Below are 13,497 nucleotides of genomic sequence, written 5' to 3'. Positions count from 1 at the left end.
CCCAGCGCTGGTCTTCTGATCTGTGGAATCTGTTGGAAGGAAGTAATCCCATATTACCCTGACATGAAGAGCTACCCCTCTCATCGCCTTACACTGGTGGGGTAGGAAGGGCTTTTTGGGGAGGAAGGCCTTGTAATAGCAGCATCAATCACCACTTCTCCCACCCCAATACCACCTTGGCCATCTCTGCTCATTGAGTACCTGCTGAACACCAGGCATTGTGGGAGGTACTTTATACACTTTTCTCACTTGCAATCCTTCAAAGAAGCTGTCTGTAAACTTGCCCGCATTTACAGTTTACTAGTGGCAAAGCCCACCTTTGTGTCTTAGTTATTTTTCTCTCCTTGCTGAGATAAAATACCTGATACCCAAAGTTAAAGGAGGAAAGGTTTATTTAGCTCACAGTTTGTAGAGGTGTTAATCCATAATCAGCTGGCTCCAAGGCAGGGTGGCATGGCAGAGGGGGATTGCAGAGGAGAACCAGTTCATGGCAGACAGAAGACAGCAAAGCAAGCAAAGGACAACCACAGCTCTTTCTGTGTTTATATTTTACCCAGACTACTTACGGTGGTTAGCACTCACACCCTTAATCTTAGTGCCCTTGATCCTAGCATTGCACTATGAATCACTCCCAACATCACACACTCTAGATCCAGGCACCTCTGAAAAAGCCCCACCTATGACTGCATGCAGCTTTAGAGAACATCTAGACACAAGCCATAACATTCTGCCCCTGGCTCCCCAAAGACTCGTGCAAAAGGCATTTAGTCCATCTCTGAGAGTTGCCAAAGTCCTAACAGCATTGCTGAAAAGTCCAAGTCCCAAGTCTCTTCTGAGATTTAAGGCAAACTCTTAGCTGTGAGCCCCTGTACAAATGAAAATAAAGCTAAACACTTCCACCATTCAATGGCACAAGATAGACATTTCCATTCCAAAAGCAGGAGGATAACAAGGAATGGGAACAAAGCTAGATCAAAATCCAGCAGGGCAAACATTAAATCCCACAGTTCCACTTGCAGCATCCCCAGCAATCTGTGGCAAGACATGAGCTCCAAAGGGCTTGGGTGGCTCCGCCCCCGTGGCACAGCCAGTGGTTGCAGCTCCCATGACTTCTTTCTGGGGCTGGCTCTGCTCCCTCCTTGCAGTTTTCCACAGATGCTCCACGTCGCTGGCTTCTCCAAACTTCTGGGGTCTCCACTGCACCTTTGGCTTCACATTCACAGCTTCACACACTGCCCTCTCAGGGGCACACCGCCTGGCCTCCCAGGCCTTCTTCTGATACTGGGGTGGGAGCCTCCCTGACCCCACAACTCTGGCATTCTGCATGCACCTAAAACCAGTGCCACATGAATGATGCCAAGGTCTGCTGCCAACTGGAGCAGTAGCCAGTGTTCCTTCTCTCTTGGTTGTAGGGGTTGAGTGCCTATGAACCAAATGCCAAGAACAACTCCCCCAGGCCACCGCCACTCTGGAACACGGTACTCTGGGCTCTCTTCTCAAAGTGAAGTCTTTCACCTTTGCAACTCTGAGGCTGCAGAGTCCTGTTCGTCCTTGTGATGCCCTCAGGCCACCTTTCCTATTCTCCTGTTCCTTCTCAGTAATCAAGATCTCCTCTGCCCTGTCTTTGCAGTCCACAGCTTTACAAGAGCTTCCTTTCTGGCCTAACTCAAGTGTCTTAATCATCCTGCCGGGCTCTTTGCTTGTGATTCTCAACACAAACCTGGCTAAAAGCCCCCAACCACAGCCCTGCCACCTCTTCAACATTAGAGTGCCTTAACATTTCTTCTACAAGATCAGTTAGTCTTTGGATCCTAGCTCAGTTCCAGAGCTCATGTTCTTATCCACTGGGCGAGGTATTCACAGAATGATCTGCCTGCTGGCCCAGTGCTGAGTCCCAGGCCTCCCTACGGAGGTCAGCGACCCTGGCCACAGAGCCCAGCAGGAGTCTGCATCCAAAGCACAGGAACCCACGCACGCCTCAGCCCTTGAGTGTAGATCAGGTGGTGTGTAACGGGGTACAGTGGGCGGGGGTACAGCATCCACTCAGTAGTGGTGCAGAGGCACAGAGCTGGCTGGGTATATTTTGCAGCCACTTTTATTCTCCGTTAGCAGAGAGGGAAAAGCAGAGGACAGAAAGCTGCCCACGTGAGGTGAGGGCAGGGGCCCAGACATGGATTCCCATGGCCCTTTGTCTCTGTGATGAAGACTTTCCCACCTAGGTCAGTACCTGGAGCTTATCACAACCTGATTGGCTCTCTGAACCGTCACAGATGGATCCCAGATCACAGAACCCCACCCAGATCCCGCTGTCTGGTGCACATTCCTTTGGTGGTCTTCGTTTTCTCCCTGCCCGCTTGTCCCAGTCAGCCCCTTAGCGGTGGTTAGGAGAAGCCTCACATGCAAGTCAAGTTAGAGATTAAGTAAGGGGACGCATGTGCATCTCGTGTGGTACCATGGTGATGCTAGAATGGGAATATATATACTTCTACGTACTAAATAAAACAACGAGGTAGCCCCTCCCCCTTTGTCTCCCCTGCATTTTAGTGGAGGCGGGGAGGGCGGCTGTTGCGTTAGTGCACCTGGCTTCCTCCTTGCTCTTTTTCTCAGCTCTCCCTCTTGTGTATTAATTGCTCCCTCCAGTAAACTCTTAACTCTTCTGCTCAGGATTTGCCGGAAACCCTGAGGCCTTTATTCTAGTCTTTCTCTGCTTACTGAGCTCGACCCCCTACACTTGGGGGATCCTGGGTCTCTAAGAGCCACCCAATAACCGATCCTTGCAGCCCAGGCTGAGGCTGGCAAGCCCCAGAGATCTGAGGACGGGTCGGCCCCTGCCTCCGAGAGCCCTTCCTGTGTTCCAGCTCATTAGCCCACACCTCTGCCTTTTGCCTTGAAGAGTAACCTGAGGGCTGTTTGGCAAAGCTGATGCTTAATGCCTACCTCTGGCTGCAAGCATTTATCTTCCAGAGCACAGCGCCAGTTGCAGGGTCAGAGGAGGGGGTGTCCCACGGACCAGAACCTTTACTTACTGAAAGTCAAAGAGAGGACGGTCTTAGGACTTGCACCTCTTAGAACTGAAGGGACCTTACAAGCTCCTCCCAATTTCCTGGTCTCTCAGAGATGGAAACTGAGGCACAGCAGGTATGGGGAGGAGCAAGGGCTAGGCCCTACTCCGGCTGACTCCAGGAGATACGGAGACTGCAGGGCAGGAGGTTCAAAGCCTTCATTGTCCGAATGAGGAAACTAAGACCTAGTCAGTGAATTGACTTCCTGAAGGTCAACCATAAGGATTTAATAAAACCCCGGGGCCTTGACTGCCACCGTGCCTCTGAAAGCAGACGCGGCAGCCGCAGGAACAAACCTGTTCAGTGCTTGTCTCAGTGACGGCCCTACACCACGGGCCTGGCCTCTCAAAGTCACCACGTGAGCTGTGTAAGGCGTCACACTGTACCGCACACACTCCATACTGACTCAGAGGTCCGGGTGCTACCGCAGGGTGCTGGAGTCACCCAGAGACCGAGGAGGTCATGTGTCCATCCCAACAGGTGACCAGCTTCCAGGACCGCAGTGGAGCTGCTCAGCACACAGGCGGCCGGGGTTCAACCCCATCCGAGGCTGGGTCCTCGCTGTGTGAAAGATGCCTTGTCAGCACCACACTCCCAGCGTGGGAGCGGGGTGAGCGTCTGCCAGTGCTTCGGCACAGGATGAGTTGCTGGCACTGTTCACCCTTGGCAGGCGGTGGGGCTGGAGGTAGGAGTAGGTCTGAGCCCCACTGGCTGAGCTTGAGCCCCAGCTCACCTGTGTCCGGGGTGGCCATGCCCAGGACACTTAACCTCGGGGAGACCCAGTTTCCTCTGGGGAAAGCGGCTACCTCCTGGCATGTTCTGAGGATTAGATAAAGGCAACTAGGAAAGTTCAGGAGCCCCCACAAACAGCCCATGTTTTCAACTGAACCCCAGCTCCCCAGCTCCAACCCCCATCGTCACCCGTAATGAGGACCCTTGGGATCTTCACAGGTTCCCTGCGCTAGATGTGTGTATGGCTGCGGGGAGCCTACCTGTAAGATAGCAAAGCGATCCCATTTAACCAAGTGATCCCACACCAGGCACTTCATCCCAGTGGACATAATTCTCTAACAGGAAAAGCTCTGGTTGTGAATTCAACACAGCTTTGTTTATAAAGGTGAAAAATAGGAAACATACTGTTTGCCCCACGAGAAGGCAGTGAATAGATAAATCACCAAACTTCCCCCTGTGGAGTACTACTCTGCCGTTAAAAATGATGGACAGGGACATCCTAGGAACATGGAGATGTGTTTATTACATCACATGAAAGGAAAAAAAGCAGGGACAGCTGTAACTGCACAGTTATGTGAAAAATATATTTGCTTTTGGATACAGAATAGGAACACAGAAAAATAAAAAGTCAATTCACTGGGACAATGAGCTTGTGAGTGATATACATTTGTATCATAATACAAATTTTATTTTCTACTCTTACTCCTGTTTTTGTGTGATAAATACACTTTTTAAAAGAAAGGGGGAAAATCCTGATGCTTGCCCCAGACACGCTGTAGTTGAGGGCGAGTCGCCTCTGAGGAAAGGCGCCTGGCAGAGCAGGTACTCGGGAAGGGCTGAGGGAGAGAGCAGTGGGCAGATGCGGATCCGAGCAGTGCGGACCGAGACCGCGTCTGCACTCAGCTCGGCCCTGCGGGGCCACCAGGTGTGGATGAACTGGGGCAGGACCGGGCGAGGAGAAGCCACCAGGACCTCCACCAGGCAGGTGCGGAGCAGGCTGGCCAAGGGCCGAGGCCTGGGCTCCGGGCTCACCTCTCCCTTGCTGGCTGGGCTTCGATGAGGAAGTGCTCCCCTTTGCAGCTCAGCCCCGCCTTGTGTGCACAAGCATCTATTGGGACATTTTCTGAGTCACTTCGCCACCCCGCCGGTCCTTACTTTAAAGGTGTTTTCAGGACCGAAAAGCTGTAGAAGCCATTTGAATCCCACATATTCTATCATTTGTGAAAATTTAAACACGTCCACACAATTATCCCGGACACTCGGGGGAGGGATTTGCATCTTCGAGCCAGACCTGATGGAAGCGAGGACCCCGCAGAGGGACAGTTGCACAAAGCTGGGGACCTCGGATTCACAGCAGGGACCTGGAGCTCTCCGTGGGCTGATGGAAAGGAAATAAGGAAACATGCTCCCTGTCACCTACATTTCGTGAGCTAAGGTCTCACACAGCGGTGAGCATACTTTTGCTGCTGTTTGGGTTTTGGTGTGTGTGTGTGTGTGTGTGTGTGTGTGTGTTGTTTTTGTTTTTGTCTTGAGACAAGATCTTGTTAACATCGTCCATGCTGGCCTTGAACCCAAGATCCCCCTGCCTCCCCGGCAGCTGCACCCCAGCTGTGATGCTGGGCTTACGGATCTGTGCCCCCATGCCTGGGTGTGAGCTTGCGTTTAATGAGTGCCCTCCCCCCAAAGGAGTAACAATAGTTAAGGTAAATCGGAGACCTGATCTTTAGCCTTTGCCAGTTTTCATGATGCAAATGCTCCCGCGTGGCAAACTCCAAACTTCCGGCGTTCGGGTACAGAGCGTGGAGAGCTGGGCAGGGTTGCAGCTGCTGGGGTGTTGGGGCTTGTGACACAGCCGTGGCGGGTGCGTGCACCAGAGGCTCATGGGAAAACGTGTCTGCACAGGCCACTCCTCGAGTCCTTCTCAGGGACAGGCTCCAGGATGCCCACCTGGGGCCCATCGGTCACAGCACTGTCCGCGCTGTCACGTGACGAGGACACGCCTCTGGAGCACGCCAAGGAAATAGCAATGCTCCAGATTAATCCCGTTGCCTCCTTCAACTCGCCTTGTGACCAAACCCGCACCACGTACGGTCCCTCAGGCTGACTGAGCAGAAAGCTATGGGTCCTCCCTCCAAGTTGTTTTAAAACAGCATATTTCAGCCTGTAACTCACAGTAACCCAGTGAGGTAGGTGCCGCCCTTACTCTCATTTCAGAGTGAGGCCAGAGAGGCTGGTCAACCAGCCCAAGGGCACCCAGCGTACGTCGCAGAGCCGGGAGTGAGCCAGGTGACCGGGCTGCAGAGTGAGCTCCCGACCTCCCCACACGGGACCCGCTGGGTCCCCTCACCAGGGATCAGCTGAAAGGGCTGAAGTCTTTTCTCTCTTCAGCTGCGTGTGCCGAGCCCTGTGTGTTCCCTTTCACGGGCACAAGCAACGCCAAGGCTGAAGCTGCGCCCGCTGCAGGAGCCCCGCGGCTGGGCGGTCAGGGCCTCTCCGGCCTCTCGGCTCTGTGTGAGCTTCCGGGCGACTGTGAAGGCCACGGCTGAGGCGGGCGCGTGAGGGAGAAGGTCGGGGGAGCCCCAAGTCAGGACCCGCTTAGTCACTGCGCATCCCGGTGAGATTTCCAGCCAAAGCCACAGTGGGACTATTTGCCAGTCCAAAAAGCACTTGGCAACCCGATCTCAAGCCGAGACCGTCCACGCCCGCGGGGGAAGGGCCTGGGGTGGCCCCCTGCCCCCGCACGCCCCACCTGACAGCTCCAGCGAAGTCCTCCCCCAAAAGAACGCGAAATAACTCGTTACTGTGTGAAACATTAGGCACCTCCAACCAAGGGGGCCGGCTTGGGAGTGGAGAGCTCACTTGCTGCAAGGAAACATAAAGTAGCAGAAATTTAACAGCCGGATCCAGCGTCTCCTCCTAATTCTGAGAGCAGTTCTGCTGCCCCTGGACGCCAGAGCACAACCCCACGCTGTCCCAGCCTGTGAGATCCTTTTCTAGGACACAGGGGCTGATTCACTGCAAGGACTTGACCTCCCTCATATCATAGGGAAAATCCTCTCTCTCACAAAAACCACAGAACTATCCTTGAATGTTTATCAGTGGTGTGGCTTTGTCTCTTCTGAAGAGATGAGAAAATGTCAATTTCAGGAGCTGTATTTAGAGGAGGAGCTGCTGCTACTTCATATAATTTGGAGCCAATTTCTCCACCCCCAAATGAACCATTTTTTTTCCTCATAACCAGGCGTAGAGTTGTGAGGTGGAAGTGAGTCAATACAAATGAGATTGTTTAAAAGTCTGGCCCGGAGAAAGCTCTCAATATATATATTAGCGTTAAAAAGGCTGAAATCCCATCTGGATGTAGATATACACAAAAGGATATAAATAGGATCGGACTTAAGGAGCTAACAATTCTACTTTATGAACATATCCTAGGGAAAAAAATCGTAGCTGCTGTTCTGGACTCAGAACCGAACCAAGGTACCGACCGACAAACACCGAAACGCACGGTTCGCCAATTGAGATTTTAGAACGAGCCTTTATTAGCTGGCCAGCGACTGACTGAGAGCCTCCACGCAGGGCGGGATCAGGTCAGCAGCAAACCAGGTGTGAGAGCAGCTTTTAAGCCAAAAAACCACGTCCTGCTTGGCAAATGAAGTCTTTGTGAAGCAGTCTTCCGAGACACTATAGAAACTTTAGGAAACTTACAAGAAAGGAGCGATACGTTTCAGGGAGTTTCAGGGAGTTTCAGGGAGTGGCTAGAATGTGGAATGACGCAGGTGGAAAGGACAAGAGGGGGAGTAATCAGTAATTTTTCATGTTCTTTGTGAGGCCGTGCATGTCCCTTGTGAGGCCTTTACAGCTGCAGAGATTTATGTGTAAAGGTGGTCTTATCTAAGTTTCTAACTAGTGGGACAAGTAAATTATGCCAGTTTTCAAAAGCACGTTTGTGAGCATGTCTGGCACTGTATGCAAACCGTCTCGGCAGGTAAAGAGGGACATAAACTCATTTCTGTGATACGATCTCGGTTATAGACACTTGCCTTGCCTTGTGTCTGGATGTTCCCCAAAGCCTCATGCGGTCATAGGTGGGACGTTCAGAGGTCTAGAGTGTGTGATGCTAGGATTAAGGCTGTGATACTGGGATTGATTCATGGTTCCATGCTAGGAATAAGGCTGCCCCACCCTGGGTGTGAGTGCTACCCGCCCTTAGGGCAGGGAGCCTGGACAGAATATACGGGACAGAAACAGGGCTGCTCCTGTCACTACTTGTTGCTTGCTGCTTTGCTTCTTCTGCACTGCTTGCTGTCTTCTGCCCACCATGAGCCATTTCTCCTCTGCGATGCCACCTGCTAGGACCTCTACAGGCTGGGAGCCTAACAAACCTTTCCTCCTTTAACTTCGGGTGCTGGGTATTTTGTCTCAGCAAGAAGCAACTAAGGCAGCTCTCCAAGCAAACACGCACAGAACAACAATCTGCATAAGAAGATTGGAAGGAAATACTCAAAGTGTTAGCAATGTTCTTCTACATAAGAAGATTCTTTACTCATTTCCGCATTTTCTAAATTGCATATATGCAATGAGCATGTGTTAATTCTGCAAGTAGAAAAACAAAACATAAACCAGTTGAGAGTCTGCTGCAATACCACAATTCTTTTTTATTTGTTTTTGGGGTTTTTTGTTTTTTGTGGTTTTTTTTGAGACAAAGTCTCACTGTGCAGTTCAGGCTGGCCTTGAGCTCACTTTGTAGCCCAGGCTGGTCTCGAACACACAAAGATCCTCCTGCCTCAGCCTCCCGAGTGCTGGGATTACAGGCATGCGCCACCATGCCCGGCCACAATTCTTTTTTAAAGGATGAGGTGGCCAGGGGCGATGTGCAGAAGACCATCCCGCTGTGTGGCACAGTCTCCAGTAGCTGGGGACCCAGCTGACAGAAAGAGGGGACGGAAGCTCTGAGCGCTCCAGCTTGAGCCACAGCATGGATGAAGGGCCGAGTAACGAGCCCCCCTGGGAAACAGAGGAGGAAGGAAGGGAAGGGCAGAATGGGGTGGGAGGAAGGAGAATGGATTCCGCTTGGCCTGCTGAGTCTGCGGTGCTGGGAGACCTCAGCGAAAGTGGGGCCCCGGGCCAATGAGGTGCCCGGCCGAGGAGGCCGCTGTGGAGGCCTGGGTGCAGGCCCAGCGGCGGGCCCTCCTGGTTTCGGGCCTGGCTGAGGGGCCCAAGCATTCGGCAGGTTCCAGGAAGGGGACAGTGAGCCCGCGCTCCTGCAGGGGCTCGGTCGTGTGGGCTCTGGGGCACAAAGGTGGAAAAACCCGAAGAGACCGGTCAGGAACCAAACACGAAACGGTGGTGTGCAGGCGAGAGTGCTGGGCTCCGGGGGCGTTCAGGAGCGCGGGGCTTCGGGCCGGCTGGGACACTAGCACAGAAACGCAAGCTGGCAGCTGGCTTCCCACGCCGGTGTCCAGGAGGGCAGTGCCCCAAAGAACGTGGAGCGGGGCCCGGGCTGGTGTCAGGGGTGAGGGCGATTTCAGCGGCAACGGGCTTGGGAAGCCCTCCGGGCAGCAGCAATGGTCTGCACTGCAACAGTTACTCAGATTCTCGCTCACATCGCCTCTGAATAAATCAGGCTGATTTCATTCTGTCCTCACGGTGAAAAGTCACTGCCCTTCGCTGGGAGGTCATGACCTCTTGAATCAGGAACCCTTGGGTAGGAAAACTGGTTTCATTGATCCTCCCCCACGCTCCGCGAGCCCAGCATCTGCTGTCTGTCCCCGGAAACCAAAAGCCCAGGACTCATTACTTGAGGAGCCCGGATGCTCTTATGCTCAGAAGGACGATCAGGGCTGATAGAAACGGCAGAGCGGAGTCAAGGCCTCCGGTGTGGCCCTGCGCTCGGCCACCGAGGGCGAAGCTGCCGACCTCTACACTGAGGGGCGACCTCGCCCGCCTTGACCCGCACCCGGGGGAAAGGCGCCTCCTGCGGCCTCCCACTCAGGGTCCTGTCCTTGGCCGACCTCGGGCTGCCACCCCACCAAAGGAGCCGGAGGTCAGGGTGCGGCTCTCCCAGAGAGGCGATCAAGTGCTTCAACAAAGCGGGGTGTAGACACCGCCCGCCTCCTCCCCTCAGGCTCAGAGGTTTCCGAGACGGTAACGTCGTGTCCTTCTCACGCAAAGCTCCTGGTGGCCAGCGGTCATCCAGAGCCCAAGCCCTTGGCGTCCAGGGCTGCCGGGCCTGTCCCTGTCTCCGCCGCGTGCAGGCTCTGCTGAGTCTCACTGGGTCCTCCTGCCTGTCCCTGGGCCCAGCAACCCCCAGGGCCACACGCAGGGCGCGCCATCCCTCCAGGCCGGGGTCGGCACCGCTCCCTGAAAAGCCCCTGCGTCCAGCAGAATCTATCACCCGACCCCACCTACTGCTCCCTCTGTCCCTGCCACGCACACAGGACACCGTGTGCTGCCTGAGGTGACAACATGGGCCAAGCACAGTGTCGCCTGACTGAGAGGCTCCACCGCTGCTGCCTCCCTGGCTCTGGGGGAAAGGCCTGGGTTCGAATCCTGCCTCCACCTCTCACTGTCAGTGGCTGGGTGGAGTTTGCCCCACCTACCTTCCTCACGCCTGGTCACCCCTCCCGGGCCTGACTGGCTGGCCACAGGGATGGCAGGACAGAGGGACTGAGGCCCTCTGCGTCACCCTCCCGCCCTGGCTGCTCCAAGGTGTAAGCCCCTTGCTGGCTGTGTGCTCCGCAGCCGTGTGGCCTGGGGCCGGCAGAGCTGGGACGGACGGCAGGCCGAGTACCGCCCCTGATTTTATATTGCAGAGCCGCTGGGGAGAAGACCTCAAGCTGTGGAAACAAAGAAAGCCCTGCAGAAGATGGAGACCAGATTCCTGCTCCTCCCGGACGGGCACGGCCAGGGCTGTGAGATCGGACCGCACCGGCCAGGCTCACTGCAGGAGTGCGGCTTCAACTCCTCCCGGCCGCTGGTGCTGATCATCCACGGGTGGTCGGTACGCAGGGTCCCGGCCTCTCCCCGCTGCGCTCTCTCCTGGGGGGGGCACATCACTAGGCAGAGACGGGAGCTGGGGGGAGCCTCGCGCCTCACGCACCCCGTCTGTGGAGCGCACCCCGCTTTCCCAGGGCTGCCGCGCTGGCTCCGTGGCTGTCTCCCTGCCACAGTGAGCGGGGCGGGAGAGCACAAGGGGCTCGAGGTCACACGGCTTCTGGGGTGCAGCAGGGACACAGCCCACCCGGCGGGGGGGAGGTTCCTGCCAATGCTGCCAGCTTTGAGGAGGGGCTAGGAAACCAGAAACGAGAACTCCCCGGGAAATGTCGCACTGCAAATAACAGACATTCAGAGCCACAGTGGTGCAAATAAAACAGAGGTCTGTTCAATAGTCCAGAGACCTAAAGCAGCACTGACCACACAGCTCTGGTCAACAGAGTCCGCAAGCTCCAGTCCTTCTGGCCCTCATCTTCATAGTCCAAAATAGCTGCTAGGGAGCTAGCCATCACATCTGTATTCCAGACAGCACATTCACCTTATAATTTGTTTTTGGTTTTTTTTTTTTTTTTTTTTTTTTTGTCTTTTTGAGGTAGGGTCTTGCTGTGCAGTTCAGGCCGACCGTGAGCTCACTTTGTAGCCCAGGCTGGTCTCGAACTTGCAACGATCCTCCTGCCTCAGCGTCCCAAGTGCTGGGATTACAGGCATGTGCCACTACACCTGCCTTCACCTTACAATTTGAAAGCCAGATGTCACCTGCGCCCACAGGCACCTGGTAGACAGGTGGTAAATGGGATGACCGCAGGCCATCGGCACTGCAACCCAGCCTCACCTCCGCAGTCTCTTCTCCCACACCCCCCAGGAGACCTGCCCTGCTGTGATTCTGCCCTTGCTGCTGCTGTCCCTTCCTGCTGGACCTCCCTAGACCCAGGGCTTCCGCTCTGCCGGCCACCCTCATCCTCTTTCTGAGCTGGGGCTCTTCCTCCAGTTCTGTGCCTTGGGAAGCGTTGGGGGGGCGAGCTGAGCTCACCCGAGCGCCCCGGAACCCCTCTTCAGAGGCCGCGCAGGAGAGCTCGGGACAGAGGGGCCTGCCCGCGGCCCCGCTTTGCAGACGTTCCCCTTGCTGCAGGCTCACGAAGCCCGTGCAGGGGGCAGTGAGACTGGCCCTGGGGTCGGGAACCTCTGGCAAAGCCCAGAGCCGGGTCTGGCTTCCCGAACCGCAGGTGGACGGCGTGCTGGAGAGCTGGGTGCACCGGCTGGTGGCCGCGCTGAGGACCCAGCCAGTGAACGTGGGGCTGGCGGACTGGCTGGCCCTGGCCCACCACCACTACGCCGTGGCCGTGCGCAACGCGCGCCTCGTGGGCCAGGAGGTGGCCGCGACACTGCGCTGGCTGGAGGTGAGCCCCTCCTCGCCACTCCCTGTCCCCCGCAGGGGTGGCACAGGGCGGGGGGCATGGGCAGGGGTGTCCCAGGCCGAGCTGCAGGACCCCGCCACACCCTGAGGCCACAGACCCCGCGCGGGAGAGCCGTCCTTCCGCAGGGCGTCAGTGTCCTTCTGCAGGGCTCCCCCGAGCCAGGCCCCAGAGGACAGAGAAGACGCCAGCTTCCCCTGAGGCAGGAGCAGGGCCAGCGGACGCCTCCCCACCCCGCGCCTGCCGTCGTTCCCTTCCAGGAATCCGTGCACCTGTCCCCGAGCAGCGTCCACCTGATCGGGTACAGCCTGGGCGCCCACGTCGCAGGGTTCGCAGGCAGCTACGTTGGCGGGCGGCACAAGATCGGGAGGATCACAGGTAACCGCGCCTGCTGCCTGCTCCGCGTCTTCGCCCGCTCCCTGAGGCCTGGCGCCCCGGAGGACGCATCGCCTCTCTCAAGTGGCCCGAGCCGCCACTGCACCAGCAGGCTCCAGAGCCCGGGACGCCAGTCCCAGTCCCCGCCCCCGCCTCACGTGGCCGCCCGCCTGGGTGGACCGGGCAGCACTGACCATGCACAGCAGACCCGAGGCGCAGTTCTGCAGCAGGAAAGGCGCGTCTCCGACCTGTACCTCAGAGGCAGGACAGCCGCGTGGATGAGCTGGGGAGCGGAGGGTCCCGGCCTCCACGGCGCCTCCGTCCCCACGCTGAAGCACACGGGCTCGCTCCAGGGTCTGCTTTCACGGAAGGAGGAAGTTCGGTAGCCAAAGCCTTGAAGCCCACACCCAGCTGGGAGCAGCCGGCACCCAGGGAGAGCCGGCTGTGTGCAGAGGTCCTTCCCCGGCATCCTGCCAACATGCTGCCCCAAATCGGGTTCTGGTCAGATCACCCCTGCCAAGTCCCTGGGGCGACAGACACCTGCAGCCGGGGCCCCGGGGCAGAGGCCAGGCCCTGCCCAGTCAGGTGGCACCAGAGTGCCCCATCTCCTGCCAGCACCTTTCTGCAGCTCTAGACTTCAAAAGCACAAGGTTTCCCCACTTCACAAACACACTGTGGCCTCCTGTGCCTGGAGGCCTTTGCACCCGGCATCGCCTGTGCCCACCACCCATCCACCGAGCCCTCGCCCACCTACCAAACTCCTATTCATCCCTCAAGACCCAGCAGGCTAAAACAAAGAATATTTAAGATAAAGAACAGAGCTGTAGTGACTTTCCTGTCAAGGAAAAACTTTTTAAAAATCACACTAAATAGGGCTGGGGATTTACCTCAGCGGCACAGCGCCTGCCTGGCAAGCGCGAGGT

At 56.3% G+C, this 13,497-nt stretch overlaps 1 protein-coding gene across 3 annotated transcripts in view; it reads left to right on the top strand.

The window, feature by feature from the left end:
- Positions 1-13,497, top strand: part of Lipc (lipase, hepatic) — a 114,581-nt gene that overhangs the window by 83,114 nt on the left and 17,970 nt on the right. For all 3 annotated transcript variants that reach the window (XM_005393840.2, XM_005393838.1, XM_005393839.2), the window contains exons 3-5: positions 10,607-10,794; positions 12,011-12,184; positions 12,460-12,577. In XM_005393840.2, the coding sequence (XP_005393897.1) occupies positions 10,607-10,794; positions 12,011-12,184; positions 12,460-12,577 (480 nt within the window). The remainder of the gene's footprint in view (positions 1-10,606; positions 10,795-12,010; positions 12,185-12,459; positions 12,578-13,497) is intronic.

Source organism: Chinchilla lanigera, unplaced genomic scaffold (genome assembly GCF_000276665.1).
Source record: "Chinchilla lanigera isolate Chin_1 unplaced genomic scaffold, ChiLan1.0 scaffold00049, whole genome shotgun sequence".
NCBI classification, from domain to species: domain Eukaryota; kingdom Metazoa; phylum Chordata; class Mammalia; order Rodentia; family Chinchillidae; genus Chinchilla; species Chinchilla lanigera.
The sequence above is the reverse complement of the archived record's forward strand: the minus strand, read 5'-3'. Positions and strand labels throughout refer to the sequence as shown.